The 14,402-nt window shown below is 41.5% G+C and overlaps 1 protein-coding gene across 2 annotated transcripts in view; it reads right to left on the bottom strand.

Annotated features, from left to right (window-relative positions):
• Window positions 1–1,043: 1,043 nt before the first annotated feature.
• LOC126281171 (heat shock protein Hsp-12.2) overlaps window positions 1,044–14,402 on the bottom strand; it is a 99,423-nt gene continuing 86,064 nt past the window's right edge. For both annotated transcript variants that reach the window (XM_049979852.1, XM_049979853.1), the window contains one exon: window positions 1,044–1,487. In XM_049979852.1, the coding sequence (XP_049835809.1) occupies window positions 1,293–1,487 (195 nt within the window). In that variant the 3' untranslated portion in view covers window positions 1,044–1,292. The remainder of the gene's footprint in view (window positions 1,488–14,402) is intronic.

The following is a 14,402-nucleotide window of genomic DNA, read 5'->3' as shown; positions in this document are numbered from 1 at the left end:
GATAATTAGATTTTTATTTCAGTATTATTAAAACCACCAACTATTACAAAATCCATTAGAAGTCTCTTCATGATAAAGTGGTAGATAAAATTTGAGCAGCATTGTTGTTTTTGTTGTAATTTATTGCATTTTTAACACTTAAAGTGCTAACACTTCATAAAAATATTAGTCAGTACTACACTTGAAATAAATGTGTACAAAACAAAGATGGCTGGTGAGTATTTCAGTACATCTGCATTTCTAAAGTATGTAGCAAATACAAATCTGAAAACTTTTATTCTTGACTTTTTAGTGTCTTCAGGATAAAAAATGAAATAATTATGACAGGACCATTTTCATACAGACTCCGATAAGATTCACTTTAAAAACATTTTTTCTTTATTGTTAAAATATTTTATCAAATGCAAAAATATACTTCTTCTGTGTTTAATTTTTAGTGTTTATTTTTATGAAGAATAAATATAAATTTTGTAAATTATATGAAACTTTCATTAAACTAACTAGGTATTTAATTACATTTCAGTGTTGACAATATACTTATAAAACTCCTGAACTAAAAATGGTGATGTTTATAAATAATAACTTTGTCAATGGCCCTAACTCATTGTAAGAGCATGTAACACTTGTGACAGTGTAGTAGCAAATATGATCAAGCATGCACTAGACAGTTAAAAAAAATGGAAAAACAATAACTGGAAAAGACACAGTCATATGTTTAACTTCACAATTATAATGAACATGTGATGGTGAACACTATATCTGAATTATTTCCCATGGTCTGAGTTGGGCTAGCTGCTTCATCCTGCCTTCCCTTCCCTCGTACAGCTTATACTCAACTGACTGCAGATACTGTGACACGTAAACATGGACAAAAATGATGAAAAAGAATCAGTATATTTTAAATATCTGACATCAAGTCTCAATATTCCTGTAGATTTTAAGCATATTAATATAAAGCAAATAATCATATATATTTTCAACTTCCACTTATTAATAAATTTGTGAGAAAAAATGACAATCTGTAGGATGCAGTCAACCCACCATTTATGAAGTGTCAGGAATAATTGACTTTTATTTGAATAAAGTACATCAATCAGTAGATAACATTTACATTGTAAAAATGAGACAAGCTGTTTTATTGTATAACCAGTAGCTATGGAAGATATAAAAGACACTTGTAGAATGAACTCAAATTGCAAAGTGATCTTGACGCAAGACTTGAAAGTGTCAGATGTGCTGCCCACTTAAATTTGCTGCCACTTAAAAACTGCTGCCCAGTGCCACAAAGGACCTTATTGTTGAGCAATAGGGATCAGCTTTTCACCTTCTGCAAGTGCAGGAAGGGGTGCTTCAACAGTAAGCACACCATCCTTGCTGAGTGATGACTTTATGCTCTCTGGGTTTGTGCCTTTTGGAAGCATAAATTCTCGGTTGTATTCCCTGTACACTGACTTGCTTTCAGTCTTCTCCTCATGCTTGGCGTGAACCTGGAATAACAAAAAATAATGTTGATGTATTCCATTATATAATAATAGTAACACAAAGTTTGATTTGAGCTTTGTAATTTACAATTAACACCAAAAACTTTCTGTGTATAAAAGGGGGAAGGTGGAGAAGGGAGAGGTTGAATGGAACGCAAATGTTATAGTTAACTACAGCTCTTGAGGGGAGGGGTGAGGTGGCTGTGGTTGGTAGGGCATTCCCTTCACTGTTGAAGTATGTCATCAACTGTATGTGTGTGTAGTTTATAGGACAATGTACAAATAAATACCTCTTACTTTTGAAGCTGTAATCATGTGTAGAACAGAGCACAGAGTTCACATTATGTGGTATGGACTGATGAATGTTTTTTTGCAGGTTATAGGCATCAGCACAGACTAGGTACTATGCTGTGGATCCTCTGCCTAAAAAGCCAATTATCTCTGTGGCACAAAACACTAAAATGCTTGGCCAAATATTTGTGTAGTCTTAAAACAAAGATACTCACATTGTCAAATGCTGCAGAAGGTTGACGAAATGTGAGAATTTGCAAGTATTACTTATGAGATAGTTTTATCATTAACCAACTTTCATTCCACAAAGAACCATTTTGCACAGTGACTGTAGACTATTATAAGGAATTGACCACAGTCTCTGGCAGCTGGCTTCAGCTGTCAGAGCCTGTGGGTAAGTGTATATGAGTTGTATTTGTGTGAGTGTGTGTGTATGTTGTCTATTTTCGGCAAAGGTCCTTTTGGTCGAAAGCCCACTCTCCGAGAGGCTTTTTGTTGTGCCTATCTGCAACTCGAGCATCTCTGCTATATGGTGAGTGGCAACTATCCTTTTCAATATTGTTAGTTATGTATATAGAAACTTAATATATTTCAGGAATTATGAATCTCTAGTATTTTTGCCTGTTTTTGACACTGATACTGGCAAGATATAGGTCTAAGGATTCCAAGATTTTCAAGAATGTTTTAACTAATTATATAAATGTGACAAAATCATGCAGGAGGCAGGCAACCATTATTATAATAATCAGTAGTAATCCATTCAGGCTGACTGGGTCACAGTGGAAAAAGTCAATCATCAGACTAGAAATGACTTTATTGCTCATTTGATGCATTTCAAAATCCAAAATTTTTGCATGATGGATACATTTTTAAATGGATCATATGAGCAATAATGTCATTTCTTGCCTGATGTTTGACTTTTACCATTGCAATCCAGTCGTTTTAATTTCAAATTTGACATCATATAACAAATGAAAAAAGAAACTTTTTTTGTGTGATACAACTTCATATTAACAATCTTCGGATTTTTTTGTTTACTTGCGCCATGAAACCTTACTTATTGCCAAATTTTATGATTCTAGGTCAACGGAAAGTACCCTATAGGTTTCGATGAGGGATATTGTGAGTATTAAAATGTGTGACATAAATGGCCATGTCTTTTGATCTCATTGCCATAGAAGTTTCATTATTTTACACTGGCTAGGGACTGTAGACCTCAGTATGTGACAAACTTCAATTTGATACATCTACATCTTCCTGAGAAAAAGGGTTTTTAACAGTGAGACAGATAGACAGAGCAAAAACAGTCAGTTGGTCTGTTGACCATCCATGCACATACCCATAAAATATATATCCTATCCACCACCACTCCAATTTTATTATGGTCACAGTTACATTTTCATCTCTAGTCTCTTTCACAATCTGCTTGTTTTCCTGTTCCTGCTAGTAGTTCCAAACATGCTTTGCTCATTTGGTTCCATTATTTTATTAAAAAATCTTGTAAATAGTCCATTGTGATGCACCTATGTCTATACACTGATTATTCATATTAAAATCCAACATTTTGTGGCAATACCTGTAATAAGTAATGTTATTTTATCCATGCTGGATCTAGAGAATCCTGTAGTCATTCAGGATTGACATTTAAAAATGCATGCTGTCACAAATACTTTTAAAAGGATTTATTTTAATCCCATTACTGCTTTCAGGCTTTCATACTTTCATGGCTTTTCCAATTACATTACTGCATTTCCCACCACGACATCATCTGCTCCTACAATATGTTCCAGTAGATAGCATTTTGTCTCCTATAGATCCTTGGGATTTTTCAGGATGATGCACAAACAATTTCAGTGCAAACAGCACACACATTCTAAACAAATCACACACATGCAAAATCTGTAGAAGTTTTTGAGAAATGCTTCAACCTTAAATAATTGTTAGTACTTTCACATAATGTGTTCTTTCTAAAATTCAGTGTTCAGTGTTGATATAGTCTTAGGATCATTTCCTGTTATTTGTTGTTTTTTCCACTTCTACTAATGATTTGTAAATTGGGGAAAATTCCAAACTGTACCATGGTTTGGAGCACACATCAAATTGTTGATCCCACTACGACTACCTAGGTAGCCCTGCCCAAGCGTCTGAGGAGGAAATAGCAGACCACTTGCAACAGCATCTCCAGTAAAGTTCAACAATGTTCAAAACAATATTCAATTGAGGACAGCTTTACATTAACTTTGCTATTTGCAAAGTCATAATTGCTTTCGATGTACCAGCAGATGTAACTGAGAAAGGCACCCCATTATGCAGTAATGTCTTGCAACTGCAACATCTTACAACACCCCAACGATTTTTGTTAATGTTGCCTGTGAATTGTGGTGGGGTAACAAAATAACTGAGTGCTATTTACTGCCCTTGATAATACTGCACGCTTATCTTACACTTAAACAAGAAGCATTAACTTTTTTTACATCTTCTTGACATCGCTATCATTTGAGGTCAAACACAAGTTCGATATGGGCAAGCACTGGGGAAGGAAACAGCAGTGGCCATTTCGAAGGAATGCAGCCAGTGTCAGCTTGATGCGATTTGGGTAAGCCACAAGAAAATAACTTGGTAATTTGAACCCTTCCCTTCATAACACGAGTCTGGTACCGATTAATATGTCGTCCTCCTCTGATGTTTCTATTAAAAATTTCACCGGAAAAGACTTTTTGTTCAGGATGTTGCGTAAAACTGATTTCAGACTTAGTTTAAATCTTTGGATTTATCGTGGAATATGCGCATTCCCTTGCACGATTGCCACACGGTTATAAACTTGTACGCTGGGAGGAGTTCGAGGAGCGGCAACGGCGCCCTGCTGAGAATAGAACGAGGCAAAAATAGAGGCCAGCAACAAGAATGCCAAAGAGGCAGGCGTCGTGCTACCGCAGGCTGCAGAACCTACTGCCTCCTATACCACCGTTGTAGGCCATACTCGACACCCAATGTCTGCGACATTTGGGTCGGGCGCACTGGCTAGATTGTTCCGTCGACCAAATTATCGAGTTAAAAATATGAGATTTGTGATTTCAGGTCGATTAAACTGTTTCTTTGCAAGGGGGCGTAACTATGCACAGTATTCGTGAAAACCAAGCTGACACGGCGCGGTGGCTGACGGGAGCGGCCGTAAATATTCAGCTTTTACGATCGCTCCCATCAACCACTGCGCCGTGTCAACTTGGTTTGCGCGTGTACTGCAGTCTGTTGCCTGCTTGCAGCCGAGATTTCCAAACGGGCGTTCATGTGCATCCTGTTATAATACTCACGCAATAGCTACGTTCAGCCAAATGATTAACAGGAAAGCTCTCAGATGAGCTTTACAAAATATGGAACATAAAACAATGAAAAGGAATAGGAGATAGTGCGTAGGTCCAGTTTTCATTTGAGAGATTATTAAATAGAAAACTCCACACGTTACATTTCGATCTGAAAATACGCCGAGAAAAGCTTTGCAATTTTTATACTCGTAAAATGAGTGAAGAGAATTATGACAAATCATCAATAATTGGTCTGCACATTCAGTGTCGTGGCACAGCGTGGAAACGCTCTGTGTTATCTGTAGAGAGATTGTTCATTCAAGGGAAATGAAACATATTTGCTATAATTTTATTGATATAATTAATTAATGACACTGCAAATCGTGACTAAACAAACACAACACTTTCTGGTGAAGGATTGACATTAGTCTCGTAGATTGTTTTCTACACTTTCAACAAAAATCTGCATGTCATTAGCGATGATTTGCATAATTCTGGGAGGATTAACAAAGCCTCATAGTCCGATTGCTACAACGCGCCTGAACCAGAGTCGCATTTCACATAGGCTAAGCATAAAAAAAAAAAAAAAAAAAAAAAAAAAAAAAAAAAAAAAAAAAACGCGAACGATTCTTCCGCCCTGGGCCCCCATTTCCAAAGAACGTGTTGAGGTCGGATCATTTTGAGGTTACTGTTTAATAAGTAATTTTGTGCGTAACGTGAGCTGTTATAGGATGAGTCATGTTGTCACATGTAAGCTGATCTGTGTGGAAAATGAGCTTTATTCTGTCAAGAACGTCTGGAATTTCTGCTGAATGCCTCGTATTTCACGAATTATGATGCCCTTAGCAGTGTTGCAGTGTTAAACGAGTTTTTGCTGTTTCGCGATAAGTATCTTTCGTCGGAGCAGGATTATTCTAAAACGGTGACGCGTGTCCCAATTATTTAACAGAATTAATGATGTACAAGGCAACAGTAAACGGTCTGTATAACGAATGCGCAATGCATTCATGTTTCTCTAAAACGTTGCTACTCGTCGGTATAGCGCTGCGGTCGGCGATCTGTCCATGTGCGCTGAGAAACTGTAGCTGCTGGGTCATAACGTTAAGTATTCTTTCCTGTTTACGTTTATTACTATTTATTTAAATGTCTCAGTTAATTGAAACACCTGCAGTGATTCGTTTTCTGTGATCCAAAGCCGTGTAAGCGCTGGGAATTCATCGGCAGGTTAGAGAATTGTATGAAAAAAATAGGAGAGAGAGAGAAGGAAACAACTTAGGTGGTCATCGCACGACGTCGATGTCTAAAAACGACTTTTCAGAAAGAGTTGGGCAAATCAGGCAACAGATTTTTATGGGATGGAATAAAAAAAAAAAAGTTGGTTGTTCGCTGTGACAAGTGCCTCAATATTGGAGACTCATTTGAAAGTACGTCTCGTACATTTTGCAGTATTCGCTAATAATATGAGCATCATACTTTTGATTGGTTGAGCGGTCGAATGATTGCCATAGCAGATCGACCTCCCCCAACCCCTCTCTTTCTCTCTCTCTCTCACCCTCTCTCTCTTTCTCTTTTTCTTTCTTTCTGATAGGAGAAATGCTAGCCGCATGTGCAAGTTTCTTGTCCACGACTCTTATCCGCATCTGCGGAGTCAACGCAGGTGTTTATGTGGCGATGCCGTGAACACCACTGACGTCACAGCCAGCAGCTCGAGTGCACCGTTCGTCCATTTTAGTTGCGCTGTTTATTCATGCTGCAATGATTTAATTTCTGTAATTTGACTTTAGATTTCCTAATAGCGCTGTGGTTGAACGATATGAGAAGGAAATATTGAAAACCATCTTAGGATTTTTGGGAAGAGAACATCAGTTTCGCCGGCCGCGGTGGTCTCGCGGTTCTAGGCGCGCAGTCGGGAACCGTGCGATTGCTACGGTCGCAGGTTCGAATCCTGCCTCGGGCATGGATGTGTGTGATGTCCTTAGGTTAGTTAGGTTTAAGTAGTACTAAGTTCTAGGGGACTAATGACCACAGCAGTTGAGTCCCACAGTGCTCAGAGCCATTTGAACATCAGTTTCGTCATTCCGTATTAAGGGAAATGCTGGACTGCGAAAGCAGCCTTTACTTCGCTTCCTGGTTATTCAAAACGTGTAACAAAGAGGCAGTTACGTTAACGAGGTAAAAAGCATGGTGTTACTGGATCAAATATACCTTTAAGACCAGAAAAAGTCCTGAAAATGCTTTCCTAACACTGTTCTTCACGAAAGCATTGTAATATTTTCTGTTTAAGACAACAGCTGCTTGGATACGACAGAAGTTAAGAACAAGAAGCAAATTTTAAACAGTGGTCTGCTAATGTTTAGGAGTTACTAACATGCGACTCCGGCATCAAAGCAACATACAGGTTAAGTCTACAGCGCCACCTCCTCTTATTGTATCTTCTTGGCCACAAATCGCAAGGAGCATCTCTTAATCAAGGGTTCAAGACATTCTGAATATGTTCAGGAAGGAGAAATTCCGATCTCTGTCGCATTTGGGGAGCAAAAGAATTCACTGGCGACAAATTAAAATTTGTACCAAAACCGGGATTCGAACCTGGGTCTCCTTCTTGCAAGGCAGAGGCGTTATCCACCCGCGTTACCTTTGCACGGTGGTTAGACACAACTGCACGGACCACCTAAGCACGCTTTCCCCCTCAGTCCAATTTCGTATTTGCCGCGCACTACCGAAGTTGCTTCCTCTAGTCATTTTCCTTCTTGTTGCTCGTCAATCACGGGACGTCCCACAGGAGGTCGGACGAAGAGAGCTCTCCACTGAATGATCATCTGCGCCTTCGCGGCGCATATGTATCTATACGAAAGGTGTCTGTTCTTTCGGTCATATCCGAAAGAACAAACACCATTCATACGTATATATTCTCCTGAATGTTTCGAAGCTCGAAAATGTGGGGGCAGAGTTTGTCCCGCACGTCTTGACCCCCGAACGAAAGCAACAACGTGTGGACGCATGCCGTGACTTGATTGAAATGCAAAATGACAGTTCTTTCTGGAAAAAGTAATCACGGGGAACAAGATTTTTTGTTATCAATATGAGCCTACCACAAAATACGACAAAGTACCGAAATTCACAAGAAGGTCCAACTATTTAACTACATAACCGGCATTCAAGGCAATGTGACCGCGCGAATTGTACAACTTCCCGAAAAAGAACTTCTCCGATAGTTTCACATGGTTGTGTGACAAGCCGTGCGTTGTACTCAAGTGAGGGGAGACTATGTAGAACTCGAAGCATTAAGACTGCCATCTTAACTTTTCTTTATTTTTTATTGACGCAGTCTCGAAACTTTTTCGTCTGATATTGGTACATAGGGGCGTACCAGCGGCCCATCTGCAGTTTATTCCACTTAATAACTAAGGTGTGCTTGATCGAAAGCTTGAGGCATTTTAACCACTTGACGTGGCTGGAATACTGAAAACATTTTATTCAATTACAATCATTATTATCGATGGCCTGTAACGTACAAATAGAGGAGAATCGTTATATTGACATCGACTTTAAGCCACAAAGTAATGTTTAGTGCGAACATTCGTAGGATCCTCACATCGAAAGAGGCTTTTATACACAAAGTGTTTGACACTGCGGATGTACATAGATCTTCCCATGGGTATTGGCAGCCCGCGTAGACGCCTAACCCTCCCTTCTACACTGGAGTTGCTTCTGCCGCAGTTCCTCGTCCTTCAGCGTCGGCGGAAAGTGGGTCAGCGGCAGCAGGCTACCCCGCTGTGAGTAAGCCTTCCCCTGGGAAATTGCCCGGCGGTAGGCGGCCGGTAATCTCCCTTAATGGGTCACTTGTTGCCACAGGGCGGTGACCCGGAGCGGCTGTTCTCGTCTGCAGGGCCGGCGCGTTGTAGGTAAGGCACGCAGCACAACCGGTTCCAACTCGACCACACGCCCTATTCAGAAGTGCGCTCAACGAGAAGATCGGGTTTTTCAGTCTGTAAGCGGAAGGTGCCGCAGGCTCGGCGTCATTCATGTTTAACCGTGTTACTGCATCACACGTTGGTTTCCACATGTTTCGTCGGGTTTCTGAGAGGTAGTTACCGACACAAGTGACATGAAAAAAAAAAAAAAGGTTCAAATGGCTCTGAGCACTATGGGACTTGACATCTTAGGTCATCAGTCCCCTAGAACTTAGAACTACTTGAACATAACTAACCTAAGGACATCACACACATCCATGTCCGAGGCAGGATTCGAACCTGCGACCGTAGCAGTCCCGCGGTTCCGGACTGCAGCGCCTAGAACCGCACGACCACCGCGACCGGCCAAGTGACATGACAGTGATGTGATGTGACAGTGCTGTGACACGTCATTGATGTGATCTGTCCTGTCTTGGGCGATCTTGATGTCATATGGAGATCGATTCACACAAAACCATTATGTAACTCGGCCACGACCACCTTTATTGCTGCTGATGTCGGGGCACACGCCAAAAATAGTGCTGGAGGAGTTTTTGGCAATTCAAAGGCTATTTCAGCAAACTCTACGATATGAAATACGGATACTTGACTTCCATGAGTTATTGAAGTTGTAGAAATACACTGCATGACACAAAAAGTGAAGTACACAAAATACATGGTCGGATGTCAATGTAACATCCTACATGTACACCCTCTCGGAGGTTACGTAAATTATTAAAGTTGCAATTTCCTGTGTCAGGTAGAACGGCCACCTAAGTCCATGAGTGATGTTCGTGTTTCACTTGTTACCAGGCCTGCTAGGGTATATGAGGCGTCAGATGCTATCACTGTGAAGGACACGGAGATGACGCGTACTCATATGAGGCAGCGTTATCAGCACGTGGTACAATTTGAAAGCGGCCTTATTATGGGTCTCCGTTTGGTCGGTTGTTCGAATCGTGCAATATCCAGATCTGCGGGCACACAGATATGAGAATGGCTCGACGCTGCGCTTCATGGAAACATGACAGTATGCATACTCGTCGTCAAACCCTTCGCAGTCGCGCCACCCGTCCAAGAACAAGTAGAGGACACCCTTCAACACACTGTGTCATCCCGCATCGTTGGGCGGAAAATAGCATCCGCCTGACTACAGAATTACCATTCCACGCGTATCATGACGTTAACAACACAAGCGGCTTTAGCGGTGTTACCCCTGGCGTTATAGAGTGGGAAACCATCGACTATGACTTCAGGTCATGGCCATTAGTGACTGAAGAGAAACTGGGGGCACAACAGGAAGTCACAGACATCCTGCATCCTTAAGTTTAAATGGCTCTGAGAACTATTGGACTTAACTGCTGTGGTCATCAGTCCCCTAGAACATAGAACTACTTAAACCTAACTAACCTAAGGACATCACAAACAACCATGCCCAAGGCAGAATTCGAACCTGCGACCGCACCGGTCGCGCGGTTCCAGACTGTAGCGCCTAGAACTGCTCGGCTAATCCGACCGGCGTCATCCTTAAGTGTTACCTCTCATAGAACAGTAACGTGGTGTCATTTTCCAACAGGACAATGCTAATTCGTACATGGCATTTGTCTGTATGAACTGTCTGCGTCATGTTGGGGTACTCCTGTGTCCCCGATAAAAAGAGCATGGGTCCAGCTCGGACGACAACTCCATCCCACTGTCGATATCCGGGATATCCAGGACCATTTACACCAAGTTGTGGACCAGCTTGTCTGAGAAAAGGATACGTCTTTCTCACATCCTTCCTAACCGAATCAATCCATGCAGTCAGGTGAGAGGGGGTGCAACGTCAGTCTGGCAAGAGAGCATGAACTGCCGAGTACTTTGTATCTTTTACTCCATTTCATAATCACTGGAGTGACATCACATTCCCTCTCAACCGATAAAGTTCAGTTTCGTTTCCACACCCCCTTCTCTGTGCTTCACCTTTTTCGTCATGTAGTGTGTTTTGCTGTTGAAATATACACTGTGAGACTTCATGCACGGGGTTATTGAGATATAAGCGTCATGTAGTGTGTTTTGCTGTTAAAATATACACTGTGAGACTTCATGCCTCCTCATCTATCGTTTGATTCGTGCAGGAGGACGTGTGAGCATACTTCTAGTATTATCGTTAAAAACGTGGATTTGACAGTAGGCGTTTTCAGATTTCCAGAAAACAATCAAATAACATAATTTTAGCATTTTGATTACTGCATAATTTTATTAACAACACAAATACGAACAGTTACATTATACAGCAAGTGGACTTTATGAGAGGTGGTTCACAGGCTATAAAATTTACGTTTCCACTGAGGGAACTACACGCCAGTTTCATTTCGTGAAATCGAAGTATTAAGAGAATACTTCAGTTTAAATGGTTCAAATGGCTCTGAGCACTATGGGACTTAACATCTATGGTCATCAGTTCCCTAGAACTTAGAACTACTTAAACCTAACTAACCTACGGACATCACACAACACCCAGTCATCACGAGGCAGAGAAAATCCCTGACCCGCGGGAATCGAACCCGGGCGCGGGAAGCGAGAACGCTACCGCACGACCACGAGCTGCTGACATACTTCAGTTCTTATGCTTGGTCTCTGCCTTGGTCGTGAAAGATGGGAAGGAAAAATAAGACAGAAATGCACTGAATGAATAAGATGAACAAGCATGTAAAAATGTTGATCTTACTGAACACATCATGTAACAGGCACAGATTCACTACGTTTTTTGTCAGTCATGTTTGAGATGATAAATCGAACAACAAACCAAAAAACGGAAAGCTTTACTAATTGGAGGGCTGTAAAATAATCACGCTCATGGCGGTAACATCAACAGCAAGAAATCCGATAATCACTTTAGGGTGACGGCTACAAGACAGTTGGAACCGGCTCGGTCACGCCCCGGCTGATCCCGATTACAGCCAGTCAGGTTCTGGGAAGAATATTTCTAAGCTGGCCGGAGAAGCACGGGCTGGTCACGGCAGTGTACGTCAGTGGTGTGTGTGTGTGAATCGACCCTAAACGTTAACAAGTACGTGGGGAGGAATGGCCCATGACCTCACCGGAGAAACTATCCTGCCAAGTGCCTTAAATGATCTAGGAAACTCACAGAAACGAAACATAGATCTATCTATGCACTCCGAAGGTCACCTTACGCTTTGGCAGAAGCTATTTCGGACGTCGAACAGATGTGCAGAACTATAGACCTATATCTCTAACGTCGATCAGTTGTAGAATTTTGGAACACGTATTATGTTCGAGTATAATGACTTTCCTGGAGACTAGAAATCTACTGTGTAGGAATCAGCATGGGTTTCGAAAAAGACGGTCGTGTGAAACCCAGCTCGCGCTATGCGTCCACGAGACTCAGAGGGCCATAGACACGGGTTCACAGGTAGATGCCGTGTTTCTTGACTTCCGCAAGGCGTTTGACACAGTTCCCCACAGTCGTTTAATGAACAAAGTAAGAGCATACGGACTATCAGATCAATTGTGTGATTGGATTGAGGAGTTCCTAGATAACAGAACGCAGCATGTCATTCTCAATGGAGAGAAGTCTTCCGAAGTAAGAGTGATTTCAGGTGTGCCGCAGGGGAGTGTCATAGGACCGTTGCTATTCACAATATACATAAATGACCTGGTGGATGACATCGGAAGTTCACTGAGGCTTTTTGCAGATGATGCTGTGGTGTATCGAGAGGTTGCAACAATGGAAAATTGTACTGAAATGCAGGAGGATCTGCAGCGAATTGACGCATGGTGCACGGAATGGCAATTGAATCTCAATGTAGACAAGTGTAATGTGATGCGAATACATAGAAAGATAGGTCCCTTATCATTTAGCTACAAAATAGCAGGTCAGCAACTGGAAGCAGTTAATTCCATAAATTATCTGGGAGTACTCATTAGGAGTGATTTGAAATGGAATGATCATATAAAGTTGATCGTCGGTAAAGCAGATGCCAGACTGAGATTCATTGGAAGAATCCTAAGGAAATGCAATCCGACAACAAAGGAAGTAGGTTACACTACGCTTGTGCGCCCACTGCTTGAATACTGCTCAGCAGTGTGGGATCCGCACCAGATAGGGTTGATAGAAGAGATAGAGAAGATCCAACGGAGAGCAGCGCGCTTCATTGCAGGATCATTTAGTAATTGCGAAAGCGTTACGGAGATGATAGATAAACTCCAGTGGAAGACTCTGCAGGAGCGACGCTCAGTAGCTCGGTACGGGCTTTTGTTAAAGTTTCGAGAACATACCTTCACCGAAGAGTCAAGCAGTATATTGCTCCCTCCTACGTATATCTCGCGAAGAGACCATGAGGATAAAATCAGAGAGATTAGAGCCCACACAGAAGCATACCGACAATCCTTCTTTCCACGTACAATACGAGACTGGAATAGAAGGGAGAACCGATAGAGGTACTCAGGGTACCCTCCGCCACACACCGTCAGGTGGCTTGCGGAGTATGGATGTAGATGTAGATGTATATATCAGTGCCTCACCCCCGCCCCCTTCGTTATTACATCTGCGAACGGTACGCGCTAAGAGAAACTAGTAGTAAGCCTTCGCATAAGCTCTACTTTGAACCTTGCTTTTTTAGGATACAGGAAATCATTGCGTCATTTCGGCCAGTATTTTATCCAGAGCGAAACCAGCGCTCTAAAACGATATTCTTCTCGTAACAGCTTAGATGATATCTTCTCTCCTGGGTACTGCTTGTCAGTCTGTTGATCAAAGGTAAGCAGTACGTCAAGAAAGGGAAAACACCCCTCTTAATGAGGGATTGCAGACTTGATCAACAAAACAACACTTCTCACGATTCAGGAACGGAGGTGACACAATCCTCATTAATATTTATGGCGTTCGTCAGGTATTCACGATGTACTGCGAACGGGAAGAAACAAAGAGGCAGAAACAGAATAGGATCTCCAACACTCCGCACAATACTTGAAAATATTTTTTCCTGTTTCATCACTGCCATCAGTATCAAAACAAAAAGTAATATCGAAACAACGACGCGATGGGTAAAGTGCTGGATTTGGACTTGGAAGGTACAGGGCTTATGCGAATGATGCCAGAACAATCCGCATTTCACCTTACCAGAAGATGAGGAGTTAAGCGAGCGGAAGGCACAAAAAAACTCTCCTCTTCCTTAAAAAAAAAAAACGAAAAAAACTGTCCCCAATGCATAATATATTTCCACCTTTTGCTGAAAGCGATGTACATGAAAAAGTTTCTGCGATTTCTGTAAGTCACAATGACAGAGTGACGGGATGGCTCATTCAGCAAGGTCTCGGCCGATTTCTTCTGACGTTGCTAAAACTAAGTAAGCATGTACTCCGCCTTTAAT

Source organism: Schistocerca gregaria, chromosome 7 (genome assembly GCF_023897955.1).
Source record: "Schistocerca gregaria isolate iqSchGreg1 chromosome 7, iqSchGreg1.2, whole genome shotgun sequence".
Classification (NCBI taxonomy): Eukaryota; Metazoa; Arthropoda; class Insecta; order Orthoptera; family Acrididae; genus Schistocerca; species Schistocerca gregaria.
The sequence above is the reverse complement of the archived record's forward strand: the minus strand, read 5'-3'. Positions and strand labels throughout refer to the sequence as shown.